Below are 15,386 nucleotides of genomic sequence, written 5' to 3'. Positions count from 1 at the left end.
TGCCTTCTCCCCATATCCCTTGACTCCACTAGCCCCTAGAGCTCTATCTAACTCTCTCTTAAATCCATCCAGTGACTTGGCCTCCATTGCCCTCTGTGGCAGGGAATACCATAAATTCACAACTCTCTGGGTGAAAAAGATTTTTCTCGCTTCAGTCTTAAATGACGTCCCCTTTATTCTAAGACTGTGGCCCCTGGTTCTGGACTCGCCCAACATTGGGAACATTTTTCCTGCATCTAGCTTGTCCAGTCCTTTTATAATTTTATATGTTTCTATAAGATACCCCCTCATCCTTCTAAACTCCAGTGAATACAAGCCTAGTCTTTTCAATCTTTCCTCGTATGACAGTACCGCCATCCCAGGGATCAATCTCGTGAACCTACGCTGCACTGCCCCAATCACAAGGATGTCCTTGCTCAAATTAGGACCAAAACTGTACACAATACTCCAGATGTGGTCTCATCAGAGCCCTATACAACTGCAGAAGAACCTCTTTACTCCTATACTGAAATCCTCTTGTTATGCAGGCCAACATGCCATTAGCTTTCTTCACTGCCTGCTGTACTTGTAAGCCAACTTTCAGTGACCGGTGTACAAGGACGCCCAGGTCTCGCTGCACCTCCCCCTTACCTAACCTAACCCCATTAAGATAATAATCTGCCCCCTTGTTTTTGCCGCCAAAGTGGATAACCTCACATTTATCTATATTATACCGCCACGCATCTGCTCACTCACTCAACCTGTCCAGGTCACCCTGCAACCTCCTAACATCCTCTTCACAGTTCACACTGCCACCCAGCTTTGTGTCATCTGCAAACTTGCTAGTGTTGCTCCTAATCCACTCTTCCAAATCATTAATATATATGGTAAACCGTTGCGGCCCCAACACCGAGCCTAGCGGCACTCCACTCGCCACTGCCTGCCATTCTGAAAAGGACCCGCTCACTCCTACTCTTTGCTTCCGGTCTGCCAACCAATTTTCTATCCATGCCAACACCCTACCCCCAATACCATGTGCTCTAATTTTCACTAGTCACATCATGAGACCCCTAGTCTCATGATGAATCAGACTTATTTCATTGTTGATTTTTAAGAGCTTTCGGGCATCAAGATTTGACAGTGATTTCGGAAGGCACCAGGTGATTCAGATCAAGGCAAGTTCTCTTTCTGCAGTCACAATATGGCAGGCAGAATTTTGATAACCCATCGACACAGAACATTTGCCAATTTATGATGGAAATCTGGAAAGCTAAAAATATTTGCAAGCTCTGAGCAGTCTGAGAATAATGCATCCAATATCTTATATATGAGTGACAATTCCCCCTCTCAGGAGGAGGAGAGGGAATTAGAAAACCTTTGCTTTTATGTGGCACGTGAAGAAGCCTTGGTGAAAAATTGATATTTGGACACATCCAAATTCCCAATCTATGGCCCTGTAGGTCATCGCACATTATCTTACTTTATAAACATGACAAGGATTTCTGCCTCCACCACCCTTTTCACGATTTGTTACAACTTATTTCCCCCACCCTTTACCCTTGCAGGATTGCCAAAATTTGGAAGTTTCTCCCAATCTTGCTCTTCAGCAAATTTGAAAGGTATTTATTGTGATATTTACTGCAGAATTTACCTCTATAACCTGACTACAAAAAAATTGACAGTTTAGCATTCCATTAAACTAAAAACAAATACAAATACATCATTCAAGTAATCAAGTAGTGGATGGGGTGAGGGACCGTGAAGCTTTACTGAACTTCTGCATCCTATATTTAAAGGATTAGTTTTCGAGGTTTTACCAAATTGTTCTTCATTTAGCCTTGAACTGCTGACAGCTGGAGGAGAATGGTCTGCTTTCTTTAAATTGTCGATCTGGATGGAAAACCAGCTTCTGACATTCCAGTGATGAAATTGAACAAATTGTTCTTAACCTGATGCTGACCTTTCCTGTTCAGTTTGATCAGCGAGTGCCGTTTTCAATTCAACTGTTTAATTGTTTAACACCAATTATGCCACCGTGTCACCTGATTATTCTGGTGATTGAATATTTGAATAAATTAATTTTAAAATAGTATCACTTTCTGGTTAGATGCACAGAAGGGTTGTGGAGCAGAATAAACTTGTGATTACATTTTTCAGTCTTGTGCCTTTTCCTATGACATGTATCTATATACTACGAACATTAACATTAAAAAATGCTAACAAATCTGAAATAAAAATCTAGTTTGTTTTGGCTGCGACCCATAATTGGAGCTGGTTTGTTCTGATAATGAGTAGCAAAAAATAGACTATAATAGATCAGAAGTTTTGTTAGATAGTCACGCTGTTTAATGGTTATTGGGGGAGATGTACTGTAAATGTCAATGGTGTTTTTAGCTTTGTTGATTCAAGTTATAAAAAAGATAACTAATTTACTTGAAAATGTCACAATATATCTCACCGTCATGAGGATCTGCAAGAGTGGAGCAGGAAGAAAAATTGCAGCATATTTTAACAAAAAAAGGTTATTTTGTTTTAAGTCGTCAACTATTCGAACATCATGGAGGAACAAATATCCTCAGCTGACTATTGAACTATAACAATGTGTGGTGTCCACCAACTATTTATTAGTGCTGATGGAATTTTCTTCCTCGCGAGCATCACCATCGAGGATGGCATTTAATGCCCCTCCAGAACTTGGATGTGGCAATTTTCCCAATCCCTGCTAACATTTGAGTCTGAAGAAGGGTTTCGGCCAGAAACGTTGCCTATTTCCTTCGCTCCATAGATGCTGCTGCACCCGCTGAGTTTCTCCAGCTTTTTTGTCTACCCTGCTAGCATTTGCCTGGAACGTGCTGCCAGGGGTGGTGGTAGTGGAGGCAAACAAGATAGTGTCATTTAAGAGGGTCTTAGGGGCCGGCAGAGGAGATTAGTTTAACTTGGCATCATGTTTGACATGGATTTTGTGGGCCGAAGGGCCTGTTTCTGCGCTGCGTTCTATGGTTCTTTTTGGTGGTGTCGTGAATATAAATCTTGTGCTTTGAAGATTTTGGGGAATCGGATGAATCAGTCTCTAAAATTTGTCAAACATACATATAGCTAAAAACAAGGGACTCCCACTTCCTCCTCACTACAATCATTCTGAAGACGAGTCCCAATCCGAATCGATGCCTGTCCATGTTCTCCAGAGATGTTGCCAGACTAATTGAGTTAGTCCAGCATTTTGTTTTATTTTGTATGTATGGGTGCTCCACCTTACTATCTGGGGCAATAATCTTTTAGGACCTGTTGGTCATTTAAATTGTACTGATGTTTTCTACCTTTTGGAGGTGGTGAAATTGGTATATTTGGCAAACATTGGATTGCCTTTGAGGTTTATCTCTTGCTTGTTAAAGAACAGCGTTACATCTTGTTTTGGGTAAACTTTGAGTGGCACCCTTAACAAGAATGCAATGGTATTCTGCAGAGGGACATTAGAATGGTGGTGTCCGATATGTTTTCAGCAGTTTGAAGAGCAGTGAGTCTTGGTTGTGAATTTGCACTCTAATTTTGCTGTTTTGACCTCACTTTTTTCTAATTGGTTGCATTGGTTTGTGCAGCCCAGCATAATAGATCATAGTTGCAGATTATTATTATTATTGTCACGTACTGAGATATGGTGAAACGCTTTGTTTTGAGTGATATCCTGTCAAATCATACCATGCGTGAGTACAGTCAAATCATACACGTAAAAGTGTGAAACTATTGTCGTGATTAATAGATCATCTTCTCAGACCAGCATGCAAAGAGTCCCCACGCTTTGGCACCAACCTGCATCTATCAAGTCTCTGCAAATATTAAATTTGATCTTGGCTTAATGAGAGATGCTTTTTTTGTTGCACTTTTTGTAATCTTAGACTGTTGGCCTGGTTGAATGTGGGATTGTCGTCAGTGGGGTGCCATCCAAGGGTTGACCCGACCGAGAGCCGTGCTGTTGGATCCTTTCACATGCCTGTCGGCCCAGCTATGTAGGCCTCGCTATGTAGGCTTCCAGTGTGCTGCCCCATTCCCACACAATGACCTGTGGCTCCCTTGGACAACTGTGCTATCTCATAGCAAACTTCAGCTGCTACCTCCCACAGCTGTCCCTCCACTTCATGAATAAATATCACTGCAAATATTGGAGAGTCCAATATCATTGAATTTGACAAATGCACCTTTTTTTTAAAAAAACATTAAAGCATTAAACAAATAACTGCAGCATTATGACTGGTAAATGGTTGAGCAAATACTTAAAATCATTTGCGTAACTTGCAAAAATAAATTGTATATGCTTATTAAACACCAGGTTAGGTTGCCATTATTCAAAATGACTGGAATTGTTTTCAGCAAATTATAAAACGTTGTACGATGGAACTGGTTCAGTGTAAATTAATGAAAAATTTGAACAATAAGCCTTCCGTGCAATTTTAATTGCAATAAGCCCTCACATCTGAACTTGCGCTAAAAGCTCATGCCTAGATTTCTTGGTCAGTCGCTTACAGGTATGAAACTGGGAGAATGCATGTAGTCAGCTGGGAGAGAGGAATGCATTTGGGCAAGGTGGTGAGATGACTGTTTTTTTCTGCAGATGTCGGCATAAGCATGTTTATCTAACTGTCAGGTGTAGATGGTGAATTACCTGAACGTCTCTGGAGCAGTTATTTTGATTTGCACAACAGCTCATTTTAATGAAGGTGCCATAAGTGGTCAAATGTAATCACTCTTCCTCGGCCTAATTTTCAAACAGACTTTAATTTGAGTGGGCAGCTGTCCTCGAGACCCTCGCAAGCTTAGGCTACATTGCACTTGCCTCATCCGGTAAAATCGAATGCAGAACTGGGAATTATTCATTGGAAGTTCCTTTCAAACTATAAAGTTTTACTTATGGTTTTTAGAGTCATTACATGTGGTTCTCCTACAGCGCGTGTGTCCATAATGATAATTGGATAGAATGCTACCGATGAATTGGGGACCGCTATTTGCATTACGCAGGCCCACTTGGTTATAACACTATTTCAATTAGGAACCGGAGGGCCAATTAAAAATTACATTAGAAATTGATAAGCAGATAAATAGATGTCTAGGGCGGGGGAAGTAATTTTGTTATTGGGAATCTGGAATACTTTAGCCCTTAAACCCTTTTTCCCCATTTAATCTTTTCTCTATAACATTATTTTCTATATACAAGCTTTGGTAGGAACACAATTATCACATTATAACAGAGCTACATGTACAGCATTGAAATGACCCCTTCAGTCCAACTAATCCCTGCTGGCCAAGAAGCTGACCGAAGCTTGTCCCACTTGCAAGTCTTTAGCCCATATTCCTCTACATCTTTCCTATTCATGTCCTCATCCAAGTATCTTTTTAAATGTTTTGATTTTACCTGCCTCTACCACTTGTTCTATATACTGTGGAAACTTGTTCTATATACACACCACCTCTGTGCAATAAACCATTCTTCTCAGATCCGCTTTAAATCTTGCCCCCTCACTTAAATTATGCCACATTTTGGATTCCCCAGCCGTGGGAAAATACTGAGGATATCTTTCCTATTTATATCCTTCAGAACTTTATAAACAGCTGTAAGGTCACCAATCCACCTCCTCTCCAGGGTAAACAGTCCCAGCTTATCTAGTCTCTCCTTGTAACTAAATCACGTTCTTCCTGTAGTGTGTAGGAAGGAACTGCAGATGCTGGTTTAAACTGAAGATGGACACAAAAAGCTGGAGTAACTCAGCGGGGCAGGCAGCATCTCTGAAAAGATGGAATGAATGGCGTTTCCGGTTGAGACCCTTCTTCAGACTCAGTCTAAAGTCCTGTAGTGTGGTGGCCAGAACAACGCACAGTACTCCCAAGTGTGGTCTCGCTAATGACGTCTCAACTCTTGCACTCAATGCCTCAGCCGGTGAAGGCAGACATACCACACACTATCCTCAATACCCTGTCTATCTACATTGCCACTTGCAGGGAACAATGTACTTGTGCCCTTGATGTCTCTGTTCCACATTCAACTCTCCGAGGCATTCACTGTGTACATCTTGTCCTGGTTTAAGTTCTCTTTGTCGTTGTTCCCTTTGATTTCTAAATGTATTTTAATGTATTTGAGGTAATATATAAAATACCAGGTGAACATTTGTTGCTGCATAGTTTTGTGTTGAATAGGTATAGGCATGATTAAGTATAAGTTTTAATTCATTACAGGAAAGAGGTGGTAAAATAAGCCTGAAGAATGAATGGTCTTTCTGCTGCAAACGTAATGCCAATAGTTGTGCTGAATGTGAAACTTTCCAAAACAATGCTGTAATATTTAACTACGTTTCCCTTTTATTTGCTACACTAGGTTGTTGTGTCTACAAATATTGCTGAAACCTCACTCACTATTGACGGAGTTGTGTTTGTAATCGATCCAGGCTTTGCGAAACAGAAGGTTAGTATTTAAATCTGCTTAAATTATAGTGTATTTGATAGCTCCCTCCCTGTCTATGCCTCACATTGATTTTGACCTAGTTTCGTGGCATTCCTGCCACAGAGCTTTGCTTTTGTTCCCTTTTGTTTACACGGTAACTACCTTCATTGAGCTAAATTTTCTCTGCTTTTATTTCTGCTGATCAGCCGACTTGGAGCATGTTGCCAACTGCAAGTAGCTGCGTGCCCATCATTGTATTAAGTCAAAGCAGTAATGTTGGAAATCCATAAAATGCTGGAATGACTCAGAAGTTCCCAACAAATGGAGACGAGAGCATATATAAAATTTCTGGGGGGTTTTTTGTTGGCCTTTCCTCAAGAATGGGAGGGGAGAACAGTTTTTGAATGTGAGAAAAGTAAGAATAGTCTGAAGAAGGGTTCTGACCCTCATTATAAACCAGCATCTGCAGTTCCTTCCTACACAAAATGAATATCTCTGATGGGCTGGGGTTTGGATTGACGTGGTGGTAAGCTGTTGATGAAACCAACTAGTTTATTAGTTAATGAGGAAAGAGAAGACAAAGGAAAGGCCATTTAAAAGCTCTGTAATTTGGTTTGATAGCTTTGGAAATTATCACTTGATTACTCCAGTTAACCACTCCACCTATCTGTCTGGGCTTCCTGTACTGTTCCAATGACCAAAATAAATTTGAGGAGCAGCATGTCATCATCCATCTGGGCGCATTGCAGCTTTCAGTGCTCAATATTAAATCAGATTTTTGGATAATTTCACTGCATCAGAACTAGCCAGCTGTGCTTTAGGTTGTCCATCAGTAACCTTGACTAAGTTTTTCTCTCTTCTGACTGCCTGAGCTGTTGCACCTCTGATCTGCATTTCCTCACTCTGCAATCTTAAAACTCACTTTGTTTTCTTTTGAAAGGGCTTTGACCTGAAGCATTCATTCTCTTTCAGAGTTTGCTGCTTTTATTTCAGATAATCAAAACAAAATGTATCTGATGCCTTTTGTCTTGTTCTTCAGAGGCTTTTGAATTAATATAGAGAAAGCTGGTTGGAGGTTTGGAAGAATGGTGGAGCTGGACGGTTTGAGAAATTAATATACAAATCAGCACAGTCATAGAATGGGGCCATTACAGAATACAGTTAAGGCGGCACGTGGCGCAGCGGGTAGAGCTGCTGCTTTACAGCGCCAGAGACCTGGGGTCAGTCCTGACTATGGGTGCTGTCTGTCGGGAGTTTGTACCTTCTCCCAGTGACCTGCATGGGTTTTCTCCGGGATCTCTAGTTTATTCCCACACAGCAAAGACAAGGTTTTGTAGATTAATTGGCTTGGTATAATTGTAAGTTGTCTCTAGTGTGTGTAGGATAGTGTAAGTGTATTGGGATAGCTGGTCAGGCCAAACAGCCTGTTTTCACGTTGTATCTCTAAGCTAAACTAAACTAAAATTCTTGCCATTTGCTTTATTAAATTGATGGGCCTAGGAAAATAGTTCTTAAAACTGGTTGCTCACTATTGTGTCATGTATATTCATGCTGCATTGAAAGAAAAACTAGTACTAAAAACTAGGACTAAAAATACATTTCTATTATGTGGCACCTTCTCGCGTCACAAAACCAGTGAAGTACTTTTGGAATGTTAGTCACCGTGAGATTGTAAGAGTTTGTTCAGAGCTTTTATAATGCCAAAGATGTGTGGCACAGATGCGCAACTGGGAGAGCTGCTGTCCCACAGTACACAGACCCAGGTTTGATCCTGACCTCGGGTGCTCTCTATATGGAGTTTGCACAGTCTCCCGGTGACCATCTGGGTTTCCTCCGGATACTCTGGTTTCCTCCCACATCCCAAAGACGTGCAGATTTACAAGCCTCTCTAAAATTGCCCCCATTGTGAACTAGTGGACTCGATGTACTGCCCATTTTCAATCAATCAATCAAATGTTTATGGATTACTACAAGTTGCAGGAGAATCAGGGAATTGTTGATGAGGGAAGGCAAGGAGAAGTGGGATTCGTGTAGATGGCTGCCCAATGGTCAGTGTGGATGTGGTGGGCTCGAGAGCCTGAGTAGGAGTAGTTAATTCTTGAGTAGCTGCACTAACCCTCTCCTCAAACTCCTTTGCTCCAAGAGGGGCAACTCTAGCTTTCCCTACCTAATGATGAAGTTAAAGTCCTGCATTCCTGAAATCATTTTGATAAACTTCCTCTGAGCGCTCTTGAGGCTCCCTGTGCTTATTTTCTGTATTCATGCTCCACATTTCATGCTCTTTTTTTATATGGCTGTCTAGGTTTTTTGGATCTTGTTTATTTCATTTAGAATTAACCCCTTTCATTATTTAAAAATAAATTTGCTTTGCATTTTGGGTTTTAAATTGATAATATTCACCATATTCACCAATATTATTGCCACAGTTTTTACTGTTCTCACAATCTGTTCACATCTCTTTATCAGTGTAGATAGAACCACTTCATTACAATGCCTCATCTTTGTCATCGAAAGACTTGGATTTGTAACTTTTTATCTAACCACCCAAATTACTTGCAGCTCCAGTGAGTAATTGTGGCCTCTGCAAATGCTTCTGGACATCACTTGCCATGCCATTAAATTTGAATACCTCCCCATATGTCCTACCCTCTGTTTCCTGATACTCATCGAGTTTCCCAGCCGCCAATAATCTGCCTATAATTGAAGATGGATACAGGGATCTGCAAATGGTGGAACCTTGAGCAAAAAACAGTGCTGGAGTAACTCAGTAAACTTGTTTGAATTAATGGTCTTTCATGGTGTTTTTATTTTAAGCCTTTTGTAGGTCCATGTAAATGATATGTATCAATATATCAATCACCTCTTGAGATAATTCATTCGGGTATGTTGGGCACGATTTATTTTTTTCATCTCTGAGCTAGCACGCTCTGATTAGCTGAAAACTAATGAGTAAGTCTCTCCATAGTAAATGCCGTAATAAATTCCTAACATCAAATGCTGCAAAATCTTGTCCATAATTCTTTGATTTATTTTCCCCTCTGTTTTTAAGTAACAAATAACAGGTATAATATTTTTCAGGTTCAGAAAATTTTAAGAACTCTTCATTTAGACTGAAAAATATTATAACAGAGCCACATGTACTACAGGTTAACCCTTACTTTAAATCCTGGTATGGAAACCACTTGTAGCGGAGAATTTTTCTTCTTATTAATACTGTTATTTTCTTCACTTTATTTTGCTTCCCATGGTAAGACCTGATTCAGCGCAGTGTAAGTTTCCACAGGATGTTGGCCATTCTATTGGAAATACCAGTGAGAAATAATTGTCTAATTACGCTGATAACACTGACATTGAAAATATTAAAGAGCATACACATTACCATATACTTTTTCCGAATATTTTGCGTTCCTTTTCATACTCTTTCATTGCTTTACTGTTAATGTATTGTTAACCTTTATAGACCTTGCACTTTGCTAGCACCTTCATAGAATGTATCTGTTGTTTGCGGCTCCAGAGGTGAAAAGTAATTTATTGTCTTTCAAACTACTGATTTAGTGGAAGCACGGAACAAGTTTTGATGTTAAAAATCGGTGGTGTGCCTTACTTGTATTTTCATGATTAACAGGTATATAACCCAAGGATTCGAGTTGAATCATTATTGGTGACTGCCATCAGCAAAGCATCTGCACAGCAAAGAGCTGGCCGTGCTGGTCGTACCAGACCAGGGAAGTGCTTCAGACTTTACACTGAAAAGGCCTACAAAACTGAAATGCAGGTAAGCTTTCTGTCATAGCTCCCGGTCCTCACTGGATTTGGAGAATTCTGATGCATGTTGCCAAGGCTGTCGTGCCCAATCATTTGGCTGATAGACCATGAGGCCTATTGTTTCTCCACGTGAAGGGATATTGAAATCCCTGTCCTTGAGAACCAGGAACATGTTTCGTAAGAGGAGGTCTAGCTTGTTACCTTAGAGTCACTGAGGTTCCATTTGCAGACATTGTTTGGGGTGGCAGATGTTCTCACTTTTATTGATGTGCACCCTTAACTGTGCATTTCATGCTGTAAGTATGTAAGGTTTAGAAAGATGAAATCACACAGGGCCTTCAAGAATTTAAAATTAACAAGAAATAACTCAATTTGGATATTAGAAGGTCAAATATATGCCATAAAATGTAATTGGCGAGTTTAATTAAAGAAAAGGGATATAGATCAACTACAGAAATGGGCGGAGAAATGGCAGATGGAATTTAATCCAAGCAAGTGTGAGGTGTTGCATTTTGAAGATTGAATGTAAGGGGAAAGATATACAGTTAATGGCAAGACCCTTAACAGCATTGATATACAAAGGGATTGGGGTCCAAGTCCATAACTATGAGAATAGTAATGCAAGTAGATAGTGTGGTAAAATAGTATGGTATGCTTGCCTTCATAGATCGGTGCACTGAGTCCGAGAGTCTGGTAGTCAATTTGCAGCTTTAAGACTTTGATTAGACTGCATGTGAAACATACTGTGCATCTCTGGTTGCCTCATTACAGGAATTATGTGGAGGCTTTGGTGATGGTGCTGAAGAGATTTTTATCAGAATGCTGCCTGGATTATGGAGGGTATTATCCTAGGCAAACTTGGGTTGTTTTCTTTGGAGCATTGGAGGTTGAAGGGGAGACCTGATAGAAGTGTATAAAGTTATGAGAGGCATAGATAGGGTCGGCAGTCGGAACCTATGTCCTAGGGTGGAAATGTCAAAGCCAAGAGGGCATAACTTTAAAGTGAGAGGGACAAAATTTAATGGAGATGTACAGGACAAGTTGTGGGAGGCTGGAACGTGCTGCCGGGGGGTGGTGGTCGAGGCAGATATGAAAGTGGAATTTAAGAGGCTTTTCGATATCCACATGGATGTGCAGTGAATTGAGGGATATGGATCACCTGCAGGCAGAGAAGATTAGTTTGACTTGCTACCATGTTCGGCAAGGACATTGTGAGCCAAATGGTCTGTTCATGCAATGTGCTGTTCTACATTCTATTGGGAACCATCTGGGTTAAAGTTGGGCTGATGCAACCTCGTTTGTTGTTTACTACTAGCTGTTTACGAAGTGGTGAAACGTGCAAATTCTTTGGGTTCATTAATATTTTAAATATTGTCCATCTTTGCTGCATATGGCTGCTGAGCCTCTCACTTTCCCGGTTTTTTGCTAGCTTGTTACTTCTTTGAAGAGGTTTTCAGTTGGTTAAATTTGGCGTACTTTTTAAAGATATGAAAAAGAAAATTTCAGGCAAGGTTATAATAACATGATGTCATTGTTGAAGAACCTTGTCTTTCATGGTGTTTCTAAGACAACCTTGTTTCACGCTTGTGAAGACAGCCCTCCCAGATGGGTCATCTTTATTAATAACATCTTGGTGGTTGCTATTCAGTGCATTTATGCTAATAATGCTAAAGATTTTGGTCTGCATAATATATTTTGGTTGTTTTATTGTACGCTAAACTTAAGAGAGTTGGAAGTAAAGAATGTGAATATTTTTTTATTTTATTTTACACTGTTTATGACCTTTCAGACTATTTTTGAGATGTGTGCTTTTTATTTTTGGGAAAAAAATATTACCAGGACAATACATACCCTGAAATTTTGAGATCCAATCTGGGTTCTGTAGTTCTTCAACTGAAGAAACTTGGCATTGATGACTTGGTACATTTTGACTTCATGGATCCACCAGGTTAGTGTCTCTTCTTGGGCTTTTTCTTTTGGAAACATCTAAAGCAGCATAATCAAATTGTTGCAGGGAATTATCTCACCAGTGCCAGTGTTTCTTTGCATTGGTCTGCAATGTTGTAAATTAATCGCCCTGTTGTCTTCCAGCAGATCCAGTGTGTTATCTGGGTCTATTTCAGGGATGGAAATATTTAATTTGCCTTTAAAAAAGGCACCCAGTGCTGTAGTAACTGAGTGGATGGACCAAGTTCTCCAGAGATGCTGCCTGACCCGCTGACTTACCCCAGCACTTTGGGTTTTTTTAAGTAAAAAAAAACGCACCTGTAGTTACTTGTGTCTCCTCTTTAATTCTCCTTTGTTAGTTAATCTGGCCTAAGTAACTTCTATTTGCCATGAAGAAGATTGAATGTACTATTTCTGGCCATTCCCTGTTAACTGTGGAACGCTCTTAAAAAAAATTATCTTTTGAGCCAACTGCAATATTTCAGAGCACATCCAACAACAGATAGATACCACCTGAGACGCAGTAGTATCTTTTGCATCCATGTGTGGAGTCGTTTGAGCTTTTGCTTTAGTTTTTCATGAAAGACAGTATCTCTTGATAGTTACATTTGTGCTGCACTGAAGTTTCATCCAACTTTATTTCGCCTTCCATCACTGTGAGGAATGTGTAGGAGTCACTGTGGTGGATGTTCATGTTAAAATGTGTTTTTGAGTGATCTATTGCTTTTAATTGTATGACTTACCTGGTAAATGAAATTCCTCGTATGTTGCAAAACATACTTGGCGAATAAAGTGTGATTCTGATTCTGATTAATGCATTGAAGTACTGAAGGTTCAAGCCTTTGGTTCCTCCAGAGTGCACCTATTGTACCATGCTGGCACATCAGGACAACACGACAAGCTGCAGGAGGATTGTGCATTCATAGAGAAGCTGTGATATTTATTTGGAAACTGAGAGTTTGTGCCTTTCTGGTTGGCCAAATTTAAATTCAGATTCTTTGTCTATTGAATTTTTCTGTAAATGGTAAACAAAAAAAACAAGGCAGATGTTTGTCATGTAAAAATGGGCCTGCTTCCTGTCCAAGAAAATTTAATTGGTATATTTTTCACTCTTTCTTATAATGATTATTCTTGGCAATATCATTCATTGACATTTCTTCCATTAGTCCCCTCTCCCAAGATATGTACTCTGAGGTAATTGCTCAGTCTTAAGGTTAAAGCTACAACAAATGATTGTTGCAGAGATACTGCTTCCACTCAGTTGAACTGCATAGTTTTGGTCGGCATGAACGGCCACGGTAGGGTGTCATTTAGTTGTAAAATGTCTCTTTGAGATGCATGTAGAAAGACTTGCATACAGTTAGAATGACAAGAGGTGTGCCTCTTTTGTGAATTGGTATCATCAGAGGTTTTTTTATCGTGACTAATCGTTATATATTACTTTTCAGCGCCTGAGACACTGATGAGGGCGTTGGAACTTTTGAATTATTTGGCTGCACTGAATGATGATGGCGACCTGACGGAACTTGGGTCCATGATGGCAGAATTCCCATTAGATCCACAGTTGGCCAAGATGGTCATAGCCAGTTGTGAGCACAACTGTTCAAATGAGATTCTCTCCATCACCGCAATGTTGTCAGGTAATAGAAGGGGTGAAATTGTCAAAACATGACTTGCAATTAGATGAAACAAATTATTAAAGAATTTCTCGTAGAGTTGATCTGTTGCAAGATTATGCCTGGGATGACCTTTAAAAACTGCGATAATTGTGTATTTGAATGTTCAGTGCTAAGTATTGATGAGGTTTTATAGGTGCTTTGAGAATATACATGCACAGTCAATTAATTATGATTACAATTTTTCAGGTTTGATGCTTTACTTCAGGTATTTTTGATTCATTTTTTTAACATTTTACCCTAGCTCTAAAAGCATATGTCTAGGACAAGACTGTAAGAGCTCGATGAAGGAGAATATTGTGATTGCTCAGCATAGTCCATTTTAATGTTTTGTGGGGTTTTTTAAAAAAAATCACCCCCTTAGAATTTTCATAATCAATTAATTTTACACTTCCATTCCTCTCTGACCTAGACAGACAAAATATTTTGTAAGAAACATTTGGCATATAGATAACAAAGGCCCATGTTAAACCATTAGATAAAGGTATGTGTTTAATTAAGCTACAAGAGTAACAAGATTTGTGGTTATTTTAGGGAATCCCTTTGGATGCGGACAACACCACAGTGTTCATTTTTACATGAATATTGATCGCTTATTTAGCAGTTCTGGTTTTGTATTCCATTAATACTGATTCTATGCTGTATAAGGCTTGTACAAAACCAATAATGGCCTGATTACATTTTGTAAGCAATATTGTGCTGGGCAACAGACTTGAACTCTGTGTCAGTAGGGTTCTGTAGATTAAATCAGATTCAGAGCAGCTGGGCAGGGCAGAATTTCACCCTTGCTTCCTTTGTTCTTACTGGGTTTTTAACCTGTATGCAAGGGTGAGATTCAAGTCATATGTTGTTAACAGCATCACACACTTCAACTACTAAATGTTTGACAGTTACGTATCACTTTTTCGGTAGATTAGGAAAATGCTTGCAGAAGGCATTAATTTAATACATTATTATAGTTCTGTATTGCCCTGTGCACCGCCTTTTTCACTAAAAATTCGTAATTGTGTAGCTTCTGAAACACTCTTGTCTTGCAGATGTGAGTAGGTGTTGATGTTTGGTACCAAGCCAAGGTAGTAGACAATCCAAGATGCAGTTGGTGACCATTTCCCATCATGCCCTGCCCATTGCTCTCTGAACTGACCTAGCTAGGCCTTGTTCCTGTGTCTGTGAATGAGTGACTCATCCATATGGGCGTCTGTGTTGGGCCCATACCAACATTGTTTAGTCCCACAGTGTTTTGTTCGCCCAACGGAAGCTAAGAAAGCAGCTGACGAAGCCAAGATGAGGTTCGCACATATAGATGGAGATCACCTGACCCTGCTCAACGTTTACCATGCATTCAAGCAGAGTGAGTAAACTGTACTACTTTTTACTTCCCTACTTAAGTATTTGCTAAGCATTCATTCTATTGGTTTCCCAATTCTCAAGTGTTCGCTAAACAGTTAGTTTGCAGTTTTCTTCGGTGGAGATGTTTTTTAAGTACACTGAGATTAATTAGACTATATTCACTTGATAATTTTTTAATTGGCTACCATGACCTATTGTCACAAGAGCTCCTTGTCTTAGAAAGGCAGTGATGTAAATGTTCT

The 15,386-nt window shown here is 39.8% G+C and overlaps 1 protein-coding gene across 3 annotated transcripts in view; it reads left to right on the top strand.

Moving 5' to 3' along the window:
• dhx15 (DEAH-box helicase 15) overlaps positions 1-15,386 on the top strand; it is a 135,685-nt gene that overhangs the window by 94,794 nt on the left and 25,505 nt on the right. For 2 of the 3 annotated variants that reach the window (XM_033026364.1, XM_033026370.1), the window contains exons 7-11: positions 6,341-6,427; positions 10,032-10,181; positions 12,011-12,119; positions 13,567-13,758; positions 15,023-15,145. In XM_033026364.1, the coding sequence (XP_032882255.1) occupies positions 6,341-6,427; positions 10,032-10,181; positions 12,011-12,119; positions 13,567-13,758; positions 15,023-15,145 (661 nt within the window). Of the gene's footprint in view, positions 1-6,340; positions 6,428-10,031; positions 10,182-12,010; positions 12,120-13,566; positions 13,759-14,831; positions 15,146-15,386 lie in introns of all 3 variants that reach the window. The other variant, XR_004412961.1, reaches the window with a different exon arrangement.

This window comes from Amblyraja radiata, chromosome 1, assembly GCF_010909765.2.
Source record: "Amblyraja radiata isolate CabotCenter1 chromosome 1, sAmbRad1.1.pri, whole genome shotgun sequence".
NCBI lineage: Eukaryota > Metazoa > Chordata > Chondrichthyes > Rajiformes > Rajidae > Amblyraja > Amblyraja radiata.
The sequence above is the reverse complement of the archived record's forward strand: the minus strand, read 5'-3'. Positions and strand labels throughout refer to the sequence as shown.